The sequence below is a fragment of the Leptinotarsa decemlineata genome, unplaced genomic scaffold (assembly GCF_025532065.1).
Source record: "Leptinotarsa decemlineata unplaced genomic scaffold, Ldec_3_MD MMD2_tig00001719_RagTag_RagTag, whole genome shotgun sequence".
NCBI lineage: Eukaryota > Metazoa > Arthropoda > Insecta > Coleoptera > Chrysomelidae > Leptinotarsa > Leptinotarsa decemlineata.
The window spans coordinates 10,620,702-10,646,330 of NW_027412569.1; the positions used below are offsets into that span (position 1 = coordinate 10,620,702).

The 25,629-nt window shown below is 34.9% G+C and overlaps 2 protein-coding genes across 2 annotated transcripts; both read left to right on the top strand.

The window, feature by feature from the left end:
- Positions 1-829: 829 nt before the first annotated feature.
- On the top strand, positions 830-11,896 carry LOC111515724 (zinc-ribbon metal-binding protein lunapark). Its single transcript, XM_023171929.2, has 6 exons — positions 830-987; positions 1,072-1,208; positions 1,605-1,834; positions 1,890-2,155; positions 8,537-8,866; positions 9,046-11,896. Exons 2-6 carry the CDS (start codon positions 1,182-1,184, stop codon positions 9,567-9,569), a joined length of 1,377 nt encoding a protein of 458 aa, XP_023027697.2. The 5' UTR covers positions 830-987; positions 1,072-1,181; the 3' UTR covers positions 9,570-11,896.
- Positions 11,897-15,490: 3,594 nt separating this feature from the next.
- LOC111515715 (GTP-binding protein Rit1) lies at positions 15,491-25,599 on the top strand. Its single transcript, XM_023171923.2, has 4 exons — positions 15,491-15,919; positions 15,973-16,029; positions 16,080-16,153; positions 16,277-25,599. Exons 1-4 carry the CDS (start codon positions 15,733-15,735, stop codon positions 16,718-16,720), a joined length of 762 nt encoding a protein of 253 aa, XP_023027691.1. The 5' UTR covers positions 15,491-15,732; the 3' UTR covers positions 16,721-25,599.
- The last annotated feature ends 30 nt before the right edge of the window (positions 25,600-25,629 follow it).

Genomic DNA, 25,629 nt, shown 5'->3' on the forward strand with positions numbered 1-25,629 from the left:
CTTCCCAATTGTTAAACTGTAAACATGCATTCGTTTTTTAACTATCAGATATAACTTCATTGTCATTTATAAATGGTATTGTCAGAATGTGATGATCATGAATATATAGCCGGTAAACTTTATGTTTTTGTTTTTAATGTCTGTTTGTGAACAAATCTCTATCACAGACGATGTCAGATCTAGTTTTTTCTGTAAATATAGGACACGATCGTATTCTTTTTTTGCGGACACAATGCACATGTGAACAATCCACTCATTCCCCTTGCCTATATCCCATAAGTGACAGATTTCTATTACCGTTACAGTTGTCTACAAAGATCAAGGCACAAAAAACATGAAAATTGAAGCGCCATCTCTATATTTTTTCTTCCTCTAAGATGGTATATGAAACCGAAGCGCTTCATTTTCGCTAATCTGGCATGTGACTACAAAAATTCATTTTCAAATAAGATCGAGATCTCACATATTGTGAGGAACAGATATGAATGAACCTCAGAAGCCAGAAATAATCATTATCGTCTATTTGATTCAAAAAGCGCCCTACGCTATTCCACTACAGCGCTTTTGGATTTTTCATCCTAAACGCAACCAATATTTTTAATTTGTTCGGGTATCTTCGTAGATGGGAAAATAACAGTTTTATTTTTCAATTGAACGCAAATTGTGAGATGATTTTCAATTCATTATAAATTGAAAATCAGAGAGTATAATCAAAAAAGTGTAGAGATGGACCATAATTCTTCCCAAAACTTCAGTACTCTGTTTGAAACTATGTATCCAAGCTTTTCCTCTGAATATTTGATTTGCCACCTTTATTTAATCGAGTATCCCCGAAGAGATTACTCATTTACGGTAACTGTCACATTTATAAATGAATTAAAGATTATGCTAATAAAGGGATGACGTTTATTGGACAAAAACTTTTTGAATCAAATTCGAGTAACAAAATGATGTGAACTGATAATGATATTTCTGAAGCATCCAAAGGCAAGTAAAATGGATTTTAGACATAATCCAAGCCATATTCATGCATAAAGGAGACGTTATCACAAATTAGCTTTAAACTTTTAGGTTAGGATAGGAAATTACAAAACTATTTTTACCGAACGTTTTTATCCCACTGCAAACCAGTTTCATTCCACCGTATTTATAAAAATATAGCATTCACGAAGTTACACATAATGGGAATAATAATAGGAAAATTCAGGGTGAGTACATTATATGTACATTATATCTTTAATGTATTCAGATAGTATTTTGAAGAGTGAACAATTTATGAAAAAAAGCTTTTTTGTCATTATATTTCTACATTCATTTATAGAGTGAACTTCTAAAGCAAGGAGGAGAAATCATATTACAATTACCAAACTCTTCAGTGAAATTTGCAGATCAATTTGAATTGCACAGAAATCACTGTGTAATTCAATATCATAAGGGGACTTCCTCCCTGTTCCACATGTTTCTTTTAGTTTGTAACCGAAAGGAACATCTGTGGAGAATCTACAGGTTTTCTGAAGAATTTTCTCAAGTGTTTGTTAATGTTTTCGAAAATTTGGCTTTTATGAATACATTTTTGAAGTACATTGTTTTGGTAAACTCTTTAGAAGAAGAAGAGCACTTTTGAAATACTGGAAAAATTAGAAGAACAAATAACTTCCATTGAGGAATTTGGGAGGAGCACCGAACAGTTCAGAAAGAAGATAATCGGAAGATTTGTTCTCCTAGCTGTCTTGTTCTACTTACTTTTGGCCTTATTCCTTTTTTACTATTATAATAAACTTTCATCGGATCGGAGGTTGATTTACTTCATACCAATCTTTGCATTCCCAATAATGTGAGTAGTTCTTCGTCGGAAGGTATTGAAACAATCACAATAACATTATTCGTAGAGTATGGATAATCAAAAGTTTCATGACTTGGTACTACAGTCGGAAAATTCAGCGAAATGAAAAAAAGTTGATCAAATTGAGGGATGAAAAGAAAAAGATACTGGATAATGTAATGGAAACTGAAACCTATAAGGTGGCGAAGAAGATCCTTGACAAATTTGGAAACGAGCCTACCAAAGTTCCCCAGTTAACCCTTTCAGGGTCCACTCCTGTAACTTCAAAAGATAAGAGTATGGTACCCACCACCATGAGGCCGAGTCAAACAGGTAAGTGAAAGACTCATTTTGAACGTGAAGTAGTTGATTTGCATATGCTATTGTCTGTATTCAAATGGAAGTTTTCAAAATCCAGTTGCTCGATTTGAATACAATGAATTTTGGGTTACTACAGACGTTATTCATTATATTCTAATGTCTGATCTTTCTGCATTTAAAAAGGATTGCATATTTTTAATAACAGACTGACACTTTCTATAAAGAGGTTGAATTCTGCAAATTTGTTCAGTAAGAAAGTTAAAAACTTATTACTGGACAAATGTTACTACAGTCACAAGGAATATTTAGAGGATTCTTTCACAGAAGAGTAATAAGATATATAATCTTTCTAATTTTTCACTTGCTGTTTTGCTTTAGTTTCAGTGTTCTGACTGGCGATTTTATTGTTTTTTTTATATATGTGTTTGTGTGTAAATGTATGTAAATATATATGTATATTTATTTGACCACGGCAAGCAAAATTGACACATTTTTTATTTATTTTTTTATTAGAATTTTATATGTTTATATATACCTATACCTTTGTATATGCAAATATTAATTTTTACTTAAGCTTTGATTTCTTTATTTTATCCATAAGTGACGTACTGTTCTTTGTTTTACCTAATTAATCATTGACCTACCATGTATACACTATGTATCACAAATAGTGAATAAATATTATTATTATTATTTCAGTGGTGTCGGGATATTCCAGAAAAATGTTTTGGGGTCTTCAACAAATTTGAAATTGAAGTTAGATTGATTTTTAAAATAATCCATTTTCAATATTTTTTACTCAAATATGTTTGTTTCTATACAGGGCTTTTCATGATGAGCGTTAATTAGCCGTTTCTGGCAAACTATTCAACGGATCAAACTGAAAAATCCACAGTATGCATAAGTCAATATGACCTACACGCCTAAAATATTTTAGACGAAGCGGCGTTGTCGCTTTTACTATAAAGTAGCGGCTTCTTTGATTTTTCAAATGGAACACCCCGTATATAATATCATATTATGATTCACTATCATTTTGTCAACAAATTCATATACCATTTCCCTATACCTATTTATTACCTTTTAGAAGATATAAATTAATTTTGATATTTTTTTTACCAAATATGAACTTTTATAAATGCTGATAATCTTGAACTCTCTTGCACTAAAACGATCAAATTTGAAATGGAGTGGAGTGATATTATGAGGATCTTCACTCCGAGTCATATTTTCATTTGCCTCATACAGGGTCTTCAAAAAATGCAGATACTTTGATACCATGAAAAAATGAGTGGAACTCAATTTTTTTCTAATGGAACGCCCTGTATATTTCAACATTTTTGAGCTCTGATAAATTAATTTATATATTCTAAATGGTAATAGATAGGTATAGGGAAATAGTATATGAATTTGTTGACAAAGTGATATTGAATTATAATATGATATTATATACGGGGTGTTCCATTTGAAAAATCAAAGAAGCCGCTACTTTATAGTAGAAGCGACAACGCCGCTTCGTCTGAAATATTTTAGGCATGTAGGTCATATTGATTTATGCATACTGTGAAATTTTCAAGTTGATCCGTTAAATAGTTTGTCAGAAACGGCTAATTAACGCTCATCATGAAAAGCCCTGTATAAGATATGCCATAAAAACCTTGAATGCAGTTATAATTCCATAATTCTTTTGAATCATAATAGGCTATATCAGTCTAGTACTTTTCCATCAATATTATAGTCGCAATAGACCCAAAAGACAATAGATAAATTAGAATATAGAATCGAACAAAAAGTACAGAACAAAGATCGAACTACTCCAACAGATAAAACAACACAACGATGGACAGCATTCACATACGTAGGTCACCAAACCAAAAAACTAACAAACATCTTCAAATCGCTGAACATCAACATGACATGCAAGCCAAACACGAAAATAACAAAAAAAAATAAACAGCTAAGCAAAAGAAGAAGACGAAAACCTAAACATGGTGTACAGCATACAACGCTCGGACTGCAACAAATTCTATATTGGCCAAACCAAGAAAAAACTGATCAAAAGGTACGGCAACCACAAAAAGGCATACATAAACCCAATGATATATAAATCAAACCTTGCAACACACGCCATACAAAACAAACATAACTTTCACCCACCAGAGAACATAAAACAAGTCAATAAAGGAAAAATCGTATTGTCATCTGGGAAAACTTAAACATCCATAAATTTAATAGTTATAATTCACTTATCGAGGAACAAATACAAATCAAAACACACAAAGACCTAACATTCAATATACCACACAAAACAATACACACTCCTAGAAACAGTAAACTTAGAGAAGATCCAACACAAAGGATGTAACCCAAGTACAGGCAAATTTACCTGCAGTACCTGCACTAAGGCTTTCTGATCGCATAAAAGAACAAACAAGAGGATGAAACGTTCAGTTTGAGTAGAACCTTGAAGATGATAGCACGACCAGCTGTCGAAAGCGCTTGCATATAATAAATAGGAGTTATAAAGCTTCAAATCCTTTTTGTGGCATATGTAAATATCATAATAAAGGATATTTTTTTATTTGGAAAAAGTGATGACGTGACATTTCTTTATATTCAGGTACAAGTTGTTTGTTAAGGATCAATCGTGTATAATATCTAATTCGTTCTGAAGAATCTGACTGTCTAAGACATTACTAACTGATGAATATAATTTCAAATCATCTGCAGATAGTAAAAACTGCATACTGTAAACAATTTCCAATGTCATTAACATTAACAAATAGATTGAACAATAATGGTCCACAATGTGATCCTTGTGGCACACCGGAAGCTACAGGAATTGTTCAAATCTTCCTCTTGAAGATAATCACTTGGTGATAGAAACAAGTGTTAAAATAACGGTTTGGTGTTGGGAAAAACTCCAGCATTTTTTATTCATTGATGATTCTCAGTTTGATTTGAACGTTGATAGGAGTATATTTTTATTTCATTTTGAACTACGAATGATATTCACAGACCCTAAATCAACATAAAATAATGGATTGTGGAAGTAAAAAGACAGCGACGGATTGTGATATAACAGGAAATTGGTACCAAACTCGACCGCTATAAAATACCTATATTGCTTTCAATTCACCATGTCCGTATTGCATATAACCCGATGCATATTCGAAATGAGTGCAAGGCTTTTTTGAAAGGCAGACGGACTATTAATAAGTCGAATAATCCACGCTCTAATGAGCGGTTCGTTAATAGAATGAAACTTTTTGTTTTGCCATCCGTATAGACTTGCAATCATGAAGGTCGCTGGTAAAAAGCGTTATATTATTGTTTTCGTATTCGTATTGAAAAATATGCAGCTCATTGTAGTTGTCTATACATTAGTTTTAAATGAAAACAGTTGTTTTTAATACTCGTCAGCATTTTTTTCTTCTATGATAATTAACTGATTTTCATAGCAACTGAACTTCAAACGTTCAAGCCAGTCTCTATATACCTACACAGTAGGTTTAATGGACTGACGCTTATCAGAAAACAACTACTCCCCTGGCTAATACCACGAAGGGCGTTGGATTATATCCGACAGGCGTCAGTGCAGGAATCTTCACAGAAAATTTCCTGCATATGCAATTGGCAATACAACTGAAAGAGTCGACCTTCAATTATGGAACGAGCACACTTGCAGACCGGTTTCGGGCTTATTAGCCACTCATCAGTGCAAGATAGTGACCATCATCGACCTAAAGTCAATGATATTCCACAATTGAAAATCGGAATGCTTTCAGAGTATTTCATATCCGTAATTTGCCCGATTCCTCTGAATAAGGAAGAAGAACTTTCTTATTAGTCAGTGGGCTATGCTTGAAGACTTCGTGGTATTAGCCAGGGGAGTAGTTGTTTTCTGATAAGCGTCAGTCCATTAAACCTACTGTGTAGGTATATAGAGACTGGCTTGAACGTTTGAAGTTCAGTTGCTTTAGATTGTTTACTGCCAGTCTTTAAGCATAGCCCACTGACTAATAAGTATTTGTATATGTGTGTATGTATCTGTGCATACGTGTATTCATAAATAAAAGTTATATATTTATATTTTATTATAAACGTGACTAATTACTGTCTTATTTCAATAACATGTATTACTTTTACTATTATTAAGTATGCTATTTTCTATGTACCTGACGATTTCTATACGTGTTCAATCAAGTCAAAAAGAAAAATAAAGATTATTATTATTATTATCATTATCTCTGTCATGGGTCTGCGACTGAAAACACCTGCACCTGAACCGGAAGGTATTTTTGATCCATCTGTGAACCAACAATTATCTGCTCTTAATATTTCCTTCTCCCGGAGGATCCAGTCCTGTCTACTCGGGAACAGTACTTTATAAGGCAGTTATTTAAGACACGTTTCGCTACACTGTAGCTCCATCAGTTAACTGGTGTAGGGAAACGCGTGTTAAATAAAATTTATAGTGTGGAAACTGTATAATTATTATGGGCAGTGTTTATTAATTTTCATCAAGTAATGGTGGGTCATCGTGATCATAATTATCATTTCAAAAAAATGCTTTAAATATATTTGGGCAGATTCAGCATTAGTGAATTCCAGTTCATTTGAAATTTTTTTCAGAGCATCCCATTCAGATGCAGGTTACTTAGCAAGATATTCACATCTTCAAACTTCAGATTATAAACTATCGAAGTTTATCCCTAAAATTTTGTTACACCTCATGTTTTCCATTGTTGAATCCTCTACTCACATTTGCTATTGAACATTTGAAACTAATTATACGAGGGTTGCCTTTTATGTTTCGAGATTTGGCAACCCTAGTGTTGCAATCTGGCAACTGACAGCTGTATCGTAAAGTTGGACATTTTTGAGCTTTTACGTATTTAGAACGTTTGGACATACGCGCGCTATTTGTATTGTTTACAGTAACTCAAAAGATCCATCTCGGCCCAAAAATGGAATTAAATCGTGAACAATTTCGGGCGTTTATTTTTTACAACTCTCGACGTGGATTAACTCAGAAACAGTGCATGGATGAACTTAATTCAATTTTTGGCGATGAAGCTCCATCAAGGACCAGTGTTTATCGATGGTATGGTGAATTCAGTCATGGTCGTAGTTCAGTCCAAGACGAATTTCGTGAATGTCGTCCAAAATTAGTTGTTGTTCCGAAAACCATTGATGCTGTGCGCAAACTGATATTGCAACATCGTCATGTGACCTATCGTAAAATTGAGACAACCTTAGGGATTAGTGGGACCAGCATACATTCAATATTGCATAAACATTTGACAGTCAAAAAAATTTGTTCGCGTTGGATCCCACACAATTTTTCAATCGCTCAAAAAAAGGCTCGTATCGATTGGTCGAAGGAAATGCTCAAAAAATTCGATCGCGGTGCTCCGAAACACGTCTATGACACCGTGATAAATCGTGGATTTACGCGTATGAGTCCGAAAGTAAACAGCAGTCGACTGTATGGGTGTTTCAAGATGAGCCAAATCCAACAAAAGTTGTTCACGCACGAAGCACTTCCAAGCAAATGGTCGCCTGTTTTTTCGGAAAAACCGGACATGTCGCAACCGTACCACTAGAACAACGTAGAACAATCAATTCTGAGTGGTACACAACCAATTGTTTGCCAGTTGTCTTCCAAGAAATCAGGAAAACCAACCGCCGAAGACGAATCACTCTTCACCACGACAATGCGAGCTCTCACACATCGGCTCAAACAACTGCATTTTTGAGCACCTAAAACATCGATTTGATGAGTCATCCGCCGTATAGTCCTGACTCGGCACCGATTGACTTTTTTTCATTCCCGTAAAAATCAAACTGAGAGTTCAACATTTTTCGACACCTGAAGAAGCTTTTGCTGCATTCAGAATGCATGTTTTGGAGATACCTCAATCAGAGTGACAAAAGTGCTTCGACAATTGGTTCAAACGCATGCAAAAGTGTATAGATCTTCATGGGGAATATTTTGAAAAACAATAAAGTGATTTTCGATGATCAATATTTGTTTTTGTTCTCTAATCCTGAAATATAAAAGGCAACCCTCGTATGTGTGTCTTTTTGATGTTGAACGATAGTAAGTTCGAGTTAAACCAGTACCTAATTCTGACCATGTTCGTATGCATTATTTGGTGTCTAGTATTTTTATCATCATGATACCATCACGAGAGACGAACAGTGTAAAATTTCCTGAAATTAGTACCAATCGGATCACTAATATAAAGTAGGACTTTGCACAGAACCCTGCGGTAGTTCACACTTGATTTCTGTATATGATGGTAATAAAACTCTCCCCTTATAATGAAATTCATATTCCATCATTTCCTGAAAGAAATGATTACCCTTCAATCGCTTTATTTTCAGTTCTCCGGCAGAGAATCGTAGGCCCGCAGAACGTCAAAGGTCGTCTGTCATTCGGGTCTTCCGTAGGTCCCGCCACTCCTTACCCTGAAAGAACTTTCATCCAACCGGCCATGTCTGCTGCTAGACCCGCTATCCAGTATCAAGGAACTCCCATGCAGACCTTCGGCAACCAAGCGACTCCCTTACGAGTCTCCGGTACAGCTTTGGCTTTGCCTAGGAGCATCCTGCCTAAGGACCGAACCGTCCTGGATAAGATGATTCATTTTTTGATAGGAGACGGACCTTCCAATAGATTTGCGCTCATTTGCCAGAAGTGTTCCGCGCATAATGGTGAGAGGTTATTAAAATATTGAAAAAATGCACAAATTCCATTCTGTGGTAATTGAGTACTAATGTTTTTAAAGCTTCAGTACTATCAAAAAGTGGCACTGCTAAAAAAAAGAGTACCTAGAGGAAATATTTCACATTGATCTAGTTCTCCTTCGTTTGAATTTCAATTGTTCTTTCAGGCATGGCTTTCAAGGAAGACTTCGAATACCTCTCGTATCGCTGCTGTTACTGTTCTCACTTCAACCCTTCAAGAAAGCAGAGACCAACCGGTCCCGCTCTGGAAACCACGAAAGCAACTACCGAATCGATTTCAGATTCCGACAAAGAAACCATCGAATCTGACGAGGAACAAGCAACCACCCAACTGAGAAGCGAGTCGCCCGACGCAGAGAGAAACTCGGACTTTGATAAACTCTCAGACATCGACCCAAAGGAAATGGAAGTCGAGTCTTCCGCCAAACGTATAGAGTTCGAACCTTCCGCCGAAGGCAAAGGGTTAGAATCTTCCGCCGAAAGGAAAGAGTTAGAACCTTCCGAACATGTTGGAGAAGGTTCCGGGGATGGACAGGATTTGAATCCTTTCTCTGAAGACATCGATCGAACCAACATTGCTGCGGACGCAGGCAGTGTTGACAGTCCGATGGAAATCGATGCTGGAGATTCGTCCGTCGAAGCTCCGACTGAAAACTTAACTGAAGCCTGAAGAAAGACTGACTTCTCAATATCTTTTAGTAATTCGTCTTGTACGCACTTACTTGCAGTGAATTATATGAGGGGCCAATGACTAGGGAGCGCTAGGTAGGGAAATATCTGCTCTGAGCTTGGCGAATGTACGTGTGTTTTTTTTTTAGATATGCAGAGGAGAGCATGGTGTATTTTATTTAATTTTTTTCAGGGTTTGCTGTGATTACTTTTCCATGTTTTTCTTCAAATATTTTCTTTTATTTATTTTATATTTGTCCCTAGTTTTTCCTCTCGAGTATTCTCCATTCTTATTCTTGATTTTTATGTTGGACCTTATAAAATGTTCCTAACGAAGGCGCTGAAGGACCATAGAGTATTTTTTTTTCAACCGATAGTTTACACTCTTGAATATAAAAAATTTCTAAGTGGCCCTTGAGTGATTTTGTATCTAATAGTAATAATACCTGATTTTAATCTGCATTTTGGAATTCATATCCTCTCCTAGCAATTCTAATTGCAAATCCATCATTTTCATTTTTACAATTAAAAAAACCACGTTTGAGATTTGTGTTATAATTTTCTTTATGTTCAGCACTTTTGTTACATTCATCAGTAAAATTTCCTTCTCAAGACTAAGACAAAGATTAATTAATATTTTTGGTCAGAAAAGAGATTTGGTCGAGTTTTTCTTCAAAAATATGAACAAGATCTTTTCGGTTTTGTTATTTTCCGAGATGTATTTCTCAGCCTTCGATTCTTTTTCATAACATCCTGGAAAAAGTTGCGATCTGCAAATTTGTCAGGAACCCTTCCTTTGCTCAAAAAAAACCCTGAATATTATATGTACTATGCAAAAATAAAGTTGGATACTTTGAGAAAGGTTAGTAAACTGATAAAATAGTTCTTAGTGAGCACAATGTTCCCGAGTTGATAATTTTCTTGTGAAGAAAATTATACAACTTTTATTGACATGCAGCATAATCATAAGAGGTAATATTTCGTTTTGCTTTTTTGCTCTCGCTCTTTTTCAATTTTGAAAGAAAGAACATCGAGAAGAAGCATTTAGTGAATTTTAACCATTTTTTGAATAAATCCATTCCACTGTCCTTTGCCAATCACAGGGTGCATTTTTCAAGCCAAACGTGAACCTGACGTAATGATTTACAAAAATTGTAATCAAAGCGAACTGTTGTGATACAAAAATACATATCACAAATTGGGCATCAGAGTTTGCTATTTTTGCTTTTTTGAATAAAATCAGCTCCTTTGAAAAGTGCATTGTCCAATATTCAACCCAGTGCTGATTAAAACCAATATTTTGAATATATGATATTAAGTGTCTTCCTGGAAGATTATTCACCTGAGTCTGAATGAATAGTTGAAAAAATTTTGTATATAATTGAACTGGATGATATTTAGTCAAAAATTGAAAGGAAGGTATCTTGTGCTATTCGCTCACGTACTGTTAGTTTACTTATTTATTTTTAATTTTAATTTTACAGTCATTGGCCTGTCTTAGATATTTGTCCGTGTTTGTCTTATTTATTATTATATTTTGTAATTTTGGGGGTTCATGTACTGCAACAAAAGTATATATGATTATCTTGTTGAATTTTAGACTCTGCCATCTCGCCCCAAATTGAATTGGTTTGTCTCTATGGCTCATTTGATATAATTTCAACTGGATGATGAATTTTTTTAATCAATAATATTGATAAGTAGCTCAAATGATCTGCAAAATATTATGAGGTTTAAAAAATTGTAGTAGTTTGCTTTAATATAATTAATAATAATAGCAGACAATTTTTCAAGAACAATAATGATTTTTTTCACTGTTTTCACTTTTGGATTTTATAACGGCTTTGTTTCGAAAAGTAAATAATTTATGTCTCATCGTCTTCCACTGTCGCTTCAGTAATTGTTATTCATTGAAGAAATTACATCATGCGAATCAGTGAGTAATCTCCAATCAAATTTTTCTTGTTCCTTGAGTTTTTTTAAGTATCTTTAATACAATGTAAATATCTTTATATGTATATAACCGTTTGTTGTTTTTTTTTGAAGGAATGATGGATATTTTGCATTTTGATTTTAAACGGTTAGGGAGCTGTGAAAAGGATTGTTCGCTTGTTTTATGGATAGGTGCCTTTATCGCATTTTTGGTAACATACTGCGCTACTAATATTCCGAGTTAATAAAGTCATTAATAATTTTTTTTTAGTATATATTTGTTATAACTGTTGAGTGGTTTTAAAACAAAATATAATCAACAGATTAACCTGTGGTTTTAGTGGTGCAGTATGGATTCACATTTTTATACTCAATAAAGCTTATATGCAGGCCTGATTAATATTTTAATTCCTTCCCATTTTCCTCGTACTTTAGTTAGCCGCCGTAACAAGGTGGTAATAACAACATTTAACGAATTTGGATTTTTTTTTGTATACATGAAAAAACGTATATTTTTCTACATAAATAAAAGATGACATAAACGTTAATTGAATTCAAAATTTAAATACAATTTTTTTTCTTATTAGTCAATGGGCTATGCTTGAAGACTGGCAGTAAACAAATCTACAGAAATGAACTTTAAACGTTCAAGCCAGTCTCGAATATACCTACACGGTAGGTAGCATAGCCCACTGACTAATAAGAAAGTTCTTCTTCCTTATTCAGAGGAATTGGGCAAATTTCGGATATGCAGTTGGTTAGTAACTCGTCCACTAGATGGAGTGACATTTTGTTCTTCGCTCCAACTTAGAAAGAGGAATGAAATACTCTGAAAAAATTCCGATTTTCAATTATGGAATATCATTGACTTTAGGTCGATGATGACCACTATCTTGCACTGATGAGTGGTTAATGAGCCCGAAACCGGTCTGCAAGTGTGCTCGTTCCAAAATTGAGGGTCGACTCTTTTAGTTGTATTGCATATGCAGGAAATTTTCTGTGTAGATCCCCGCACTGACGCCTGTTGGATATAATGCAACGCCCTTCGTGGTATTAGCCAGGGGAGTAGTTGTTTTCTGATAAGCGTCGGTCCATTCAACCTACTGTGTAGGTATATTCGAGACTGGCTTGAACGTTTAAAGTTCATTTTATTAGACAAATATTTTTGGAAATTCCAGCTGTAGGATTTCAACCTTTAGTTTGAAGGTTATCAAAAGATAAATATATCAAAACAATAATTTATCTTAAAATGTGTATCTTCAACAATAATACAAACTTTAACTCATATAAGTCTATGTACAATTCGAAATTTTTGAATAATTATAATAATGATGATATTCAAACAAGACTCAACCTCTAACGGAAGCAAGAAACTCTTTGGAAGGTTCGAAATAGATGAACATTTCAACCTAGCAGACCACTGTTATAATATTCATGCAGTCATTGTTCACTGTGGTTCTGGCGTTGAATGTGGTCATTATTACGCCTTGGTCAAAGAAGAAACGGACTGGTTTAAGTTTGATGATAGTCGTGTCACGAAGTGTTCTGGCGATGCATTGAATTTATTGGAGCCTCTGGAGACACCCTACATTTTGTTTTATGAGAGAGAGGACATTGTTAGATCAAGATCTTCAGATGATGTGGTGCTGCAGGTTTTTCCGGGTTTTCCTGCAGCTGAAAAAGCAAATGCGCCACTGGAATTAATGAAGTCGCCCCGAAGCGCCAATTAATTTTTATTGTTGTATTTATTTTATTTTTAATGTCATAAGTTATAAACTGTATTTGAAAATTATAATAATTCTCTCTCTATTTTGGATGGTCGTTGCTTCCTATCTTCAGGCGCATATGACCAATGCTCCTCCTGTTGGGGGCGTAGCGGTCTTGCACGTAGCAATGCTGCCACCCATTTTTTCTTCCAACTTCTTGTTTTTTCATTATAAAAACAATTATTTGTATAATAAAAACCTCCTGCTTGGAAGATCATTTGTTTTTTTTTACATATACATCCTCCTTTACGTGGTTATCCGAACCACCCGGCCTGGATACCGGCGTGAATAAAGAGAGCCCTTTATTCATCACTTTTTTTAAAGACACGCTTTCCCGTAATTAACATAATGGCACATGGCATCCTCGTACCTTCTTTGTGGGCGGACGTTTTCACACAATGTAACAATCTCAGAGTAATAATAAGACATAGAGTTGCCATGCCTGTACGGTTCCTATATCAATACAATACATGTGTACTATCGTACTATTCTTTTCTCTACAACGTATGGCCAAGAGGGGGTGGCGGGTACTGAGAGGTTATGGAGAGTTTGTTTACATTTGAAGTAAGTGGGACCATAAAACAGTGGTGGTTGGTTTAGTTAATAATCGGAGGGATATTATATATTTATAAAATAAATCATTTTAGGTGAAAACGAATTCTGTTCAAATAGTTCCTAGAAGATATTTGATTTATTATTTATTAATGATTATGGAAATGAAGCCAGTTTTTCTACCACTTACTAGATTTTTATTTATGTATGGCTTTATAATAAAACACGTGGTTTACTGGGTTAAAATTAAATTATTCCAAATGAACTAATTTATAACAATGATAAATGTTAATTTCAAAAGTGATGAACTTTGCTTCATAAAATCAGATGAAGAAATTTGTGATTTATTCTCAGATTTGATAAACAAGCGGTACGGTTTGTGAGATCGGATATAAAGAATTTTCGATTAGAAATCATGAATATTTATAAATACGATTGAGATTTGATATTATTATGTGATTTCATTCAAAACTGGTATCTAGGGGTCTTTGTCCAACGTCCGAGAATATTTTTATTGACTTCTGAGTGAGGTTGGATTTATCCAATCTCTCCGCACACAATTCAATAGCGTAAATTTCCGCTTCAAATACAGTCGTATAAGTTCCTAGGCAGGTAGATAACTCTGTACTCGGGAATAGTACTTTATAAGGCAGTTCGTTGTTGACAATTGGAGGCATAAAGTCAGAGGTCATTTCCAGAATGCTGTGACTTCCAATGTCAACCAACAGCCTGTTGCACTCTGCATTGAATTGATTTGTGCAATTGGCAATGTGCACAAGTCTGTATGCAGTCCATCTAGCCTCTCTTTCCAGAAAAATGTGTAAATCTAGAAGGACTTCCATGGCCGCTGACGGTGTGGTACTGATGGCACCACTGATAGTCAGACAAGCCTGTCTCTGTAAGCCAGTGAGCTTCGCTTGGGCCGTTTTCTGTAAAGCCTTCGGCTACCAAGCAATTGCACCATACGTGATCATTGGTCTGACAATCATCACATAAATCCAATGGATTTGTTTGGGACCTAAACCCCATGTTTTACCACAAATCCTTCGACATGTCCATAGAGACAGTCTGGCTTTGTGTAAAACTTTTTCCAAGTGAGCGTTTAGGTGAGTCTTCCAAATGGAATGATCACACCATTGAGGGAAAGTGGCGTTAGATCGTTTAATTTCCTTCTCTTGGTGAAGGGGATTAACACAGTTTTGCTGGGGTTGTAGTGATAGTAAATCACACCAGCTGCTGACCACCATACCATTGTCTAAAGATTTAGACAATGACTATTCAGTAAGTTTTTGTTTATGGCCTTCTGCCATCTATTATGTTCTATCAGAAGTTGAGGCGTAAAGAGTTCTGCAAAAATAAATATTCTGCGAGATTCTGCTATTGAACAATAGATGACAGGTCACACCATGAAAGTGGACAACAGTTGTAATGTAAAACATGGTATTTGTAACATATTACCAAGAAAGTATGAAAGTCGTTACAAAAAAATAGTTAGCCCACTTCAATGTCTTGATTCTGTTGGACGTAGTTATTTACTATCAGCGCTTTTCATTGGTGAACGCGGTACACTTTCGTACATCTCTATCCTTCATTTCTTGATACATTGATAAAGGAAAGAAATACACTAAACATGCACCGGTTTCAGCAGTGGAAAATGCTATATATCCATGAATTTCAGCTTCAGCTGTTAATTGGCCTTCACCCTTCCCCTAATCCTTAATCACTCTGTTTTAAGTTTTAAATGTCACAGACGTCAGATGTGTTTCGGGATGGGTAATGGTAATGGGTTGTGGGGGTACTACTATTCTAAACTGTATTTTCCCATTTCTAATACCTCCAAGTGATACACTATCAAACCCTCGGTTGTTCTCCAATTGAGACACAAAAACCATCAAAGTGTATCGCCCCTTGGAAATGGCCGGAGAGGCAAACCACAGGAAAAAGGGAAAAGTATCCAGACAGGAATCTGGAAGGTCAGGAAAGGATTTGGAGATAGACACGGACCGGCCCATAGCTGGAGTAAGTACCCAAGACAAATCCAGGACCGGACATAGAGTGTATAAAATAGTTGTATTGGGAGATGGGGGTGTTGGAAAATCAGGTAATGAGAGAAAAGTTGGTATTTTCACCTATTCATTAAAGACATTTTTGTAGCCGTCACTCTGCAGTTTGTCAGTCACAGTTTTCTGGACTACCATGACCCAACCATTGGTAAAAATGATTGTTTTGGTGTAATTATTTCATAACGAGTTTCGTTACAGAGGACTCATACCAACAACAAGCGGTTATCGATGGCGAACCAGCTCTGTTGGATATATTGGACACGGCAGGACAGGTAATAAATAATTAAGGACAAATTTCTTGTTCAAAATTTTTATCCATTATATGAATCGTTCGGGAACAATTAACAATCACGAAGTAAATCTGACTTTGCTGACAAAGTTCTCCACTGTTTCAGATTGAATTCACCGCCATGAGGGACCAATACATGCGATGCGGCGAGGGCTTCCTCATTTGCTATAGCGTTACCGACCGTCACAGTTTCCAAGAAGCTCTGGAATACAAAAAACTCATCCAGAAAGTACGCGCTACCGAAGACACTCCGTTGGTCCTTGTCGGCAACAAATTCGACTTGCACCTGCAACGCAAAGTTACGACGGAAGAGGGCAAATCACTGGCCAGGCAGTTCGGTTGTCCCTTCTACGAAACGTCGGCGTGTCTAAGGACGTACGTCGACGACGCTTTCCACACTCTAGTCAGGGAAATCAGAAGGAAGGAGAGAGAGAAGATGGGCCTGTCCGGGCATGATAGGAAGCCTAACAGGCACAGCAAGTGGTGGAGGCTGAGGAGTATATTTGCGCTCGTTTTCAAGAGGAGGCGGCATCAGCATTTTTCGCCTTAAGTATTATGTTGGGTTAAGAGCTAGTAGAAAGGTATTTTTTGTTATTCCAGTGTTTTTAGATGGGTGTTTGAGGATGTTTGATTTCCACAAATTAGTAACTTTACTTTTGGACAAACTTCTTGTGAAAGCCAAAAATTATTTATTCTGTAATACAGGATGATCGCTGGATTTTTACCTGTGCTTCAACAATTTGTGCATCCGAAATGAGTCAAAAAATTAATGAAAACGCAATGACGTACCTACTAGTCCAAACAATTTAACTTTTTAATGAAAGGTTTCTTTCATTTATGTAATTCACTAAAAAGTAATGTTAGGATTTAAGATGAATTTCATAAAATTCATCAGCACTTTATTAATAAGCTGCAAATACATTATGATTTGTATTCTATATTCTAACTTTGATATCTGGCAATTTGAATATTTTAGTTCGCGGAACCTGAGTTGAAGTTAAAATTCATCTATTGAAAACATTTTTCTCATATCAGAATAAAAGCACTGATTTGGGATATGAATTTTGCTAAACCAATAGAATGGTATACCTTTTGATGAACCCTCACCTTATATCATGAATGCCATTGAATCAATTCCAGTATAGTGTATGTCAATGCCTAATATTCACCTGCACATTCCACATTTTTCTATTTCCAAGCTCTCAAAGGCTCCTAAAAGCCTGTTGTCATGTACTGGTCTCAAAAATTTCAACCATACCTCACATCATCTGCGGTCATCATCTGCAAGCATTTTGAGTGACATCAGACTTCTCTGATCTATGAAACCGAATATGATGAAATGTCCTGTGTTAAACGTAGTTTATAAAACGTAGACTTTTCTGAATTAAATAGGTTATATTTTTAGGAGTGATTAATTTTTGGGAAAGAAAGTTTTTGGCTTTCTACTACTCCATCTTGATACAAAAAAAATGTTGCAACCTTCCTTTATTTGAGAGATTCCCCCTTTTTTTGTATCAAGATGAAGTAGTAGAAAACCAAAAATTAGACTTCCCCTTCAGTTGTTGACGAAGTTGAGGTACATATAAAAAAATAACGAAATAAATCAATACTGGAATTGATTTAATGACATTCATTTGATGATGATGTGAAGTGATGGGTCGTCCAGATGAATATAAAAGCTCTCTAACATATATGTTGGATTCAGTTCCAGTCATATCCTGATGGTGCTCACTCAATTAGCAAAATGTGGGTCAAGAGTTGGGAATTTTGTTCTTGTTGGACTACATAAACTGCTGTACAAATGAGAAGGGTTTTGAATATTAATGTGATGGAGTTGGCTGATATTTGATAAAAGTTCTTAACATATTCAGGTAATTATGATGCACTGTTTGGAACCTTTGGTGTAGTAATGAATATTTCTTGAGTTTTTTCCCAACACCAAATCGTTATTTTTAACACCTTGACACGTGTTTCAATCACCAAGTGATCATCTTCAAAGAGGAAGATTAAATCTTCCTTGTGTTGGAAAAAAACTCCAGTAATATTCATATTCAGGTAATAATTTATTTTGAGATTTTCAGTGAACGGTTTATAAAACTGCAGCATTTGTTTCACTATACATTAGCTTCTTCAGGCATGTTGATACTAACTGAATTCTACCTAATTACTTTTTTATATAACATTTCACGTGTGTTCAGACATTTCACGTGTGTGTTCAGACATTTCACGTGTGTGTTCAGACATTTCACGTGTATGTTCGGACATTTCACGTTTGTTTGAAATGTCGGACATTTCATGTATATGTGTTCGGACATTTCACGTGTGTGTTCAGACATTTCACGTGTGTGTTCAGACATTTCACGTGTGTGTTCGGACATTTCACGTGTGTATGAAATTTCGGACATTTTATGTATATGTGTTCGGGCACTTCACGTGTATGTTCAGACATTTCACGTGTGTTTTCGGACATATCACATGTGTGAAGTCATTTCACGTGTGTGTGCAGTCATTTCACGTGAGTGTTCAGATATTTCACGTGTGTTCAGACATTTCACGTGGGTGTTCAGACATTTCACGTGTTTGTGTAGGCATTTCACGTGTGTGTTCAGACATTTCACGTGTGTATGAAATGTTGGACATTTCATGTATTTCACGTATGTGTTCGTACATTTCATGTATATGTGTTCTGACATTTCACGTGTGTGTGAAATGTCAGCCGTTTCATGTATATGTGTTCGGATATTTCACGTGGGTGTTCAGACATTTCACGTGTTTGTGTAGGCATTTCACGTGTGTGTTCAGACATTTCATGTGTGTGTTCGGACATTTCATGTGTGTGTTCGTACATTTCACTTGTGTATGAAATGTTGGACATTTCATGTATATGTGTTCGGACATTTCACGTATGTGTGTAGACATTTCACATGTGTGTACAGACATTTCACATGTGTGTTCAGACATTTCACGTGTGTGTTCGGACATATTACGTGTGTGAAGTCATTTCACGTGTGTCTTCAGACATTTTTTAAGTGTGAACCCACCAGAGGAAGCCATTGCATAGTGAAACATCTGTTGTGGTTTTATAAACTGTTCAGTAAAATCTCACGATAAATTGTTACTTGTATACCAATTTTAATTTTTTTCCTCAATTCCTTCAAACTGGTGAAGATGACCCTATGTGGAAATCTAACATTACGAAACATATTAGCCATAACTTTGGCTTCCAAATAGGTTGGACCATGACTTCCGTTGGATTTTTATTGGGCCGTGTTATTTCTTTCGGTGTATAGCAAAAAGTTGAAAACTGCATAAATATCTGCTACAAGTATATGTCAGTATTAAGAGTTTCTCCCAGTGAAAATCCAGCTTGTGATGATTGTCATTACTTTGACTACATGGTATTCAGTTTGAATCCATATTTCAAGCAATGATCATACACTTTTTATGTTGTACGAGAGTGGTATCAAAAGTAACCGACCCAAAGAAGAAAACACAAAAATTTTGGAAAAAAAAAATGTATTTATTTTCCAATGTTATCTCCTCGCAGCTCTATACTTTTTTCTTGCGACGTTTAATAAGTTCAATACTGTTTTTATAATAAGAACTGCCTTGCTCCCCAAAATAGCCATTAACTGTCGACATCACTTCTTCATTGTTGGAAACAGAAAATAATCCGAGGGGGCTAAATCTGGCAAATAGATTGCATGAGGTAGCAATTCAAGCTATAATTTGTATTTTTGGTCATTGCGATAATGGATTTGTGAGCTGGTTCTCTCTTTTGAGTCCACTGTTTTGATTAATAATAATAATAATAAAAATAAACAGCTTTATTTCAGAGTAGATTACAAACTTTGATTGCAAAAGGTCGGTAACATAGAATGAAATGGCGTCAAACAAGGAAAGAAGTTCAGATTTTTTTGTTATAAATATTTTTAAATGAATGTTCCAGTGACATATGCGTTCAAATCATAGGGCTCTGAGAATATGAGAAGTTTTTTTTAGTTCTCTTCTGAAAACCCCAATTTTCTTAGTCCGTTTTATTCTGTTTGGAAGATGGTTGAAAAGCTTAATGGACATATAGTGGGCTCTTTTTTCAGATGCTGTAAGTCTGTGAAGGGGATACATATATTCATTTGTTCTGAAGTGATACTTATGAGCAGGTATATTCTCAGAGGTTTGAATTTTTATAAATGAACATTAGCCATTCATATATATAAATCGCGTAGATTGTCGTTATATTGGTGGGTTTGAAGTTTGGTTATAATTTAAGATGTTGATTCTTCTTTTTCTTTTTTGAACTTTGAAGATTTTTTCGATATTTCGATTGCTACCCCAAAAAATAATTCCGTATTGAGCAACCGAGCCGTGTATATTGTTTTCGTAGCCCCGTTGTGCAGATATTTTGATGTAACTCTAATTCCATACGATATTCCACTTGGTTGGCGAGGTTATCAATATGAGAAGACCAATTCATGTTCTCATTGATGTGGATTCCTAAAAATTTGGTATTGTGGGACAGTTCAAAAGAAGACTTTTGAAGGTCCACCCTAACTGGATAATCAATGTTGTCTTGGTTTGTTTTAAAAAAAATAGTATGTGTCTTCTATTCATTTAGTACAAGTTTATTTTTAATGAACCAGTCCTTAGTTTTGTTGAATAGATCTGTACTATCTCTGGGAAGGTTTCACCTCCTAACAGACTTGTGTCATCTGGGAAGATAGTTTTAAACTGACGTTGGTTTAGGTTTAGATTACATAAGTCATTCAAATAAATGACGAACAAAAGAGGGGCGGGCAATGCTCCCCTGCGGAATTCCCACGGCTGTGGGAAGGGTTTTGGATTTATAGACTCTTCCATTTCGTTTTATTTCTACGGATTGAAGGCGATCTGATAAGTAGGATTTAACCCACTTTAGCGCTGAACCTCTTATCCCATATCTTTCTAATTTTATCAACATTAGTTGATGATTCAAGCAGTCATATGCTTTGGATAGATCCAAAAACATCCCGAGAGCTATCAATTTTTCTTCCATCATGTTCGTTAAATTTTGTGTGAATTGATATATGGCCGTTTGTGTTGACCTGTAAGTATCCATGTTGAAGCCTAATAAATAAGTTACATTGATTCACAAACTCTATAATTCTCACTGACATTGCCATTTCGAATGATTTTGAAAAACTGGGAGGGATGCATATTGGTCGGTAATTTTATAGACTTTCTAGATCACCTTTTTTAAAGACTGGCTTCACAATGGAGGTTTTTAATCCTGTTGGGATTGTTCTTTTATCTCGGGTGTAAAGTGATGAACCCATGTTTCATCCATGGTTATGAAACGACGCAAAAATTCTGCTTTGTTGCTGTGAAACTTCGCTAAACTCTCAGGTCTTTCAAATAATCACCAATTTTCTCCATTTTCACAAATTCACCGAAAACTTTCGCTATTGATGACTGCCAAACAAATACTGAACAACACAGCGTCTTCAAACTTGAAACACTTGCTTTATAGATTGTGTTCTTTCTGATACAGTGATATTTTTCAAAGAACTACCGCCATCTCTAGGTCAGGCTGGGTACTTCTGGGACCACCTTCGTATACAATAATTTATTCCAGTAGGTTTAACGAAATGATCAAATCTGTTGAAAATTTGCTTCCACGAAATCATTATTTAGATTGAGAATGAGCGAGCAATGATTGCTGTTGAAGTATTTATATTTCATAGGAGCAAGTTACTCCAATTGAGAATGTTTGTTTTTTTACAAAATAACAGTTAGCAGTAAAACTAATCCAAGTCTTTCGCAAGAAAATTAACGTTAGTTATATATCATGTATATGTTTTCCAAAGTTGAAACATTCTCTTGGACTTCGAGACCAACTCATGCATTTTTTGACTTAGAGATATTTGTTGCATTTAATAGTTATCATTGATGTAATAGATTTTATTTATTGTTTTTTCTTATATGTACCCACTGCCACGGAAAGGCGCTAAAACAAATGCTGTTACCGGTATTAGTGTTTATGTTTGTTTAACAAATTAGCTTTAAAACAATTTAACTTATTGTAGCCTTTGCAGAAGTATAACATATTATCATAATGTGTAGGCTTTCGAAGCCGGAGCCTAACAGTTTTTGGGTTTATTGGCCGTGGTCTGCATGTTTTTGAGTCTGACGTTTCGTCTACATCTGCGGCAGACGGCTTTTGATATTGTTCGCCGCAGTTACAGACGAAACACTAGTTGACCCGAAAACACCAAATTATCTATATTATTTTACTTTGTTGTGATGTTACTGATGGGAAAAGTTAGACTGTTCTATCAAGTATATGCTAAAAAATTACCAGTGTAGACCTAAATAGTCATAACCTTTTTTTCGTTGGCAAATTTGATTTTAACCCTACAATGTACAACAAAAATTTCAATTGAGAATCCAACTTTCAACATTTTGGAGATTTTGAATTTTATCAGCATTGTCTAGAGTTGATAATGTTTGAAATATATGCCCCGAGGTAAAAATGAAGATATTCTCACATCTGAGAATATTTTCATTTTTTTTTACTCAACAAGCAAATAGGCGGGCAATTTGTTCTCTTATATTTTTAGAAGAAGGTACGTTTTTTTGCTAAATAATTTGTCAGTTTTGGAAAATCACAATCTTGAAAATCGAATTATTGAAAAATTTAAAAATATGACTGAAAAGTACCATCAACTATTCACTGAGTCATTGACATTTTATGGAGGCGGTTTTAATCCAGCTTAGGCCTCTTCTCACGAGTCAAGTTCAGTTGAGCTTGTTTCATGGGCTTGTTTCATGATTTGTGGTTTACAGTTCATTTGATATTAATTTCAAATTGAAAAATAATGCAATTTGTTTCAGCTATCTAAATACCGTTGTTTCCCCGTAATTAATTATTAAAAATAGGATTTTCTAGGCCCGTGACGTCACGGGCCTAGTCCCGCTTCTTGTTTAATTGACCAATAAGAACAATACAAATAATCAACAGTGTCAAATCGTAAAATTCATGGAGCGTATAAACTGATTTATTCGTGAATCGAAGTAAAATCACACTCACTTTTGACAATTAAATCTACGGAACAAGTGCAAGAAATGCATTGGAAGGGATACTTAATTATACATGGGATCAAAATAACATAAAACGCGATAAAAACGTTATTTTTGAAATATCTCCGGCATTAGACATTTTCATGTTGATATCACAGAGATTTTAATAATGGAAGAGTATATGAACCCGTTAACTTTTAAATAAATGAAAAAATTCTTCACATGAAATAAAATGTACACGAAAACCATGGTTGGAAATAACTTCTATATCTAAAATAAGTACACAAAATCGAAAGATGACAAAATATTTACCTGAACTATGATTTTATACATACTTAATAATATACAGTTATGAAAATCAAAAAATGTAGCAAACTGTATTAAAGTTTTTACTACAACAATTTTTAGTTGGTATTTAAGTTTATACATGAGAAAAAATATCCATTTCAAATAAAAGAGGAAACGTTCTTTAATCAGAAAATTGTAACAAACAAATCGGATTGAAACAGTTGTATTCACACAGAGTAGACAACAATAACAACAAAAATGGCGTCTGTCAAATTAGATCACTGTATTTCAGTTCTGTGATTGGATATTAAAAAAACTAATACACTTGGCAACACCGCTATAGACTCGACCAATTTTATTGGTCAACAGACACGCGGCCAATTTAAACTCTTGCTTCTCGAATTGTTCTTTTTTCTGCAAATGTAAAGAGATTTTGGGACCGATTATGCTTGATAAGTATAATATACCCCTAACTCGATCAGTCTATAAGCAAACCAGGATCATATTTAATAGCATGAAACTAGCCCATTAGTTTCTGTTCACATTATTCGACACACAAAATATTTCAATTTATTTCATTTTGAACTAAGTTCAATGTAGTTCAGTTGATGGCATAGAAAGCAGTTGTGCCTGAAATTTCAAGTATAATAAGTGTTTTGTTAAAAGAAGAACTATAAGCAATTCTCGTCCATGTATGTGAAAATCGTAAAGACTTATTTAAACTTGAAACAAATTGACAGACACTAAAAATTTGATCGACCCTATTGAAAAAAAGGTTCTCACTAGTTTTTTTTTCAACTTTTGTTGATCTACTGAAATCGTCCAACTGAACTCAACTCATGAGAAGGGGCCTAAATGCCACAACGAATAAGTGTATGTGAGATATCATCGTAATTTTTCATTTGTTTGAAAGACCTATTGATGCCACTATGTGTGGAATATAACATCTGGGTGGAGCCGCAATATTTTCTTCGGTCCTCACTCTACGTATGCGTGTTCGTCGTTTAATGTCTGATAATGTAAACTGGGTTCGAAATTTTGTCACAAGCTTCCGAATAGCTCCCTCAGTAGGCCGACGAAACTGCCCATAAATTGGAATAAGTGCACGATGCACTTTCTTCACCGAGCATGAATTTTGATAATAAAATTCAATAATTTGCAAGCGTTGTTCATTCGTAAATCGATTCATGGTTAATTATAGACCAAACTGAACAAGTTTGACAATACCACAAGACACGATTCACGTGTGATCTGTCAAAAACAGTGTTGCCAAAAGATACCAGCAAAAAAATTACTCATTGTATATGGTGTAATTCTATTCTAGGCTGGTAATATGATAAATAATGAATTGAAATCTTCTCAGTTCTACGTCATGTCTAAGATAAGAATATGTGGCTAGTAGTTGATGATACTTTTCTGTCGATCAACTCTTTTGTTCGATGAGTTATAGGTTCTAGTCATTTCATTTCTAAGGGGATATAGCACTCTGCTTCGGTGTAGATTTTATTATAGTTGGGTTTTAGAAATCAGTAGATTCGATATAATCACTCGAAAAAATTCAAATATTGTTGACAATCAGACACAATTGATGAATGTAGAAACGCCAGGAAGTAGGTTCACACTACGTCATTATGTTGAGTAAGATGTTACATTTGTAAGTTGGCTGGTTTTTTGAATCATACATAATCTGAAAAAAAAAGGAAATTGTTGAAATCACTTTAACTAGTCTAGTAATTTTCTGTCTCAAGAAATATTGATGAGATTCAAAATAGAGATTATATTTCATGAGCAGAAGAAAATTACAAAACAAAGGACTTCATACCATCCTTATGGATATCCTGGAACTTGGACAATAAGGATGATGTGCGGTCAGTTCTCAGTGGCAAAAAATAAATGTTGTGTGTACCTATATAGGCCAACTTTTCAACCAAATATTTAAAAAGCAATAATGGTGAATAAATTTGAATATATTTTGCGAATTATGTGTACCCGAACGTACAGTTATTTATATAGCAATTAAACAAAATAGCTTTAAAATGTATGTTATATTTTTTATTTGTACAATATAAAAAGATTCTTTTTGGAGATTGTGTTTTATTTACCAATGATTCATAC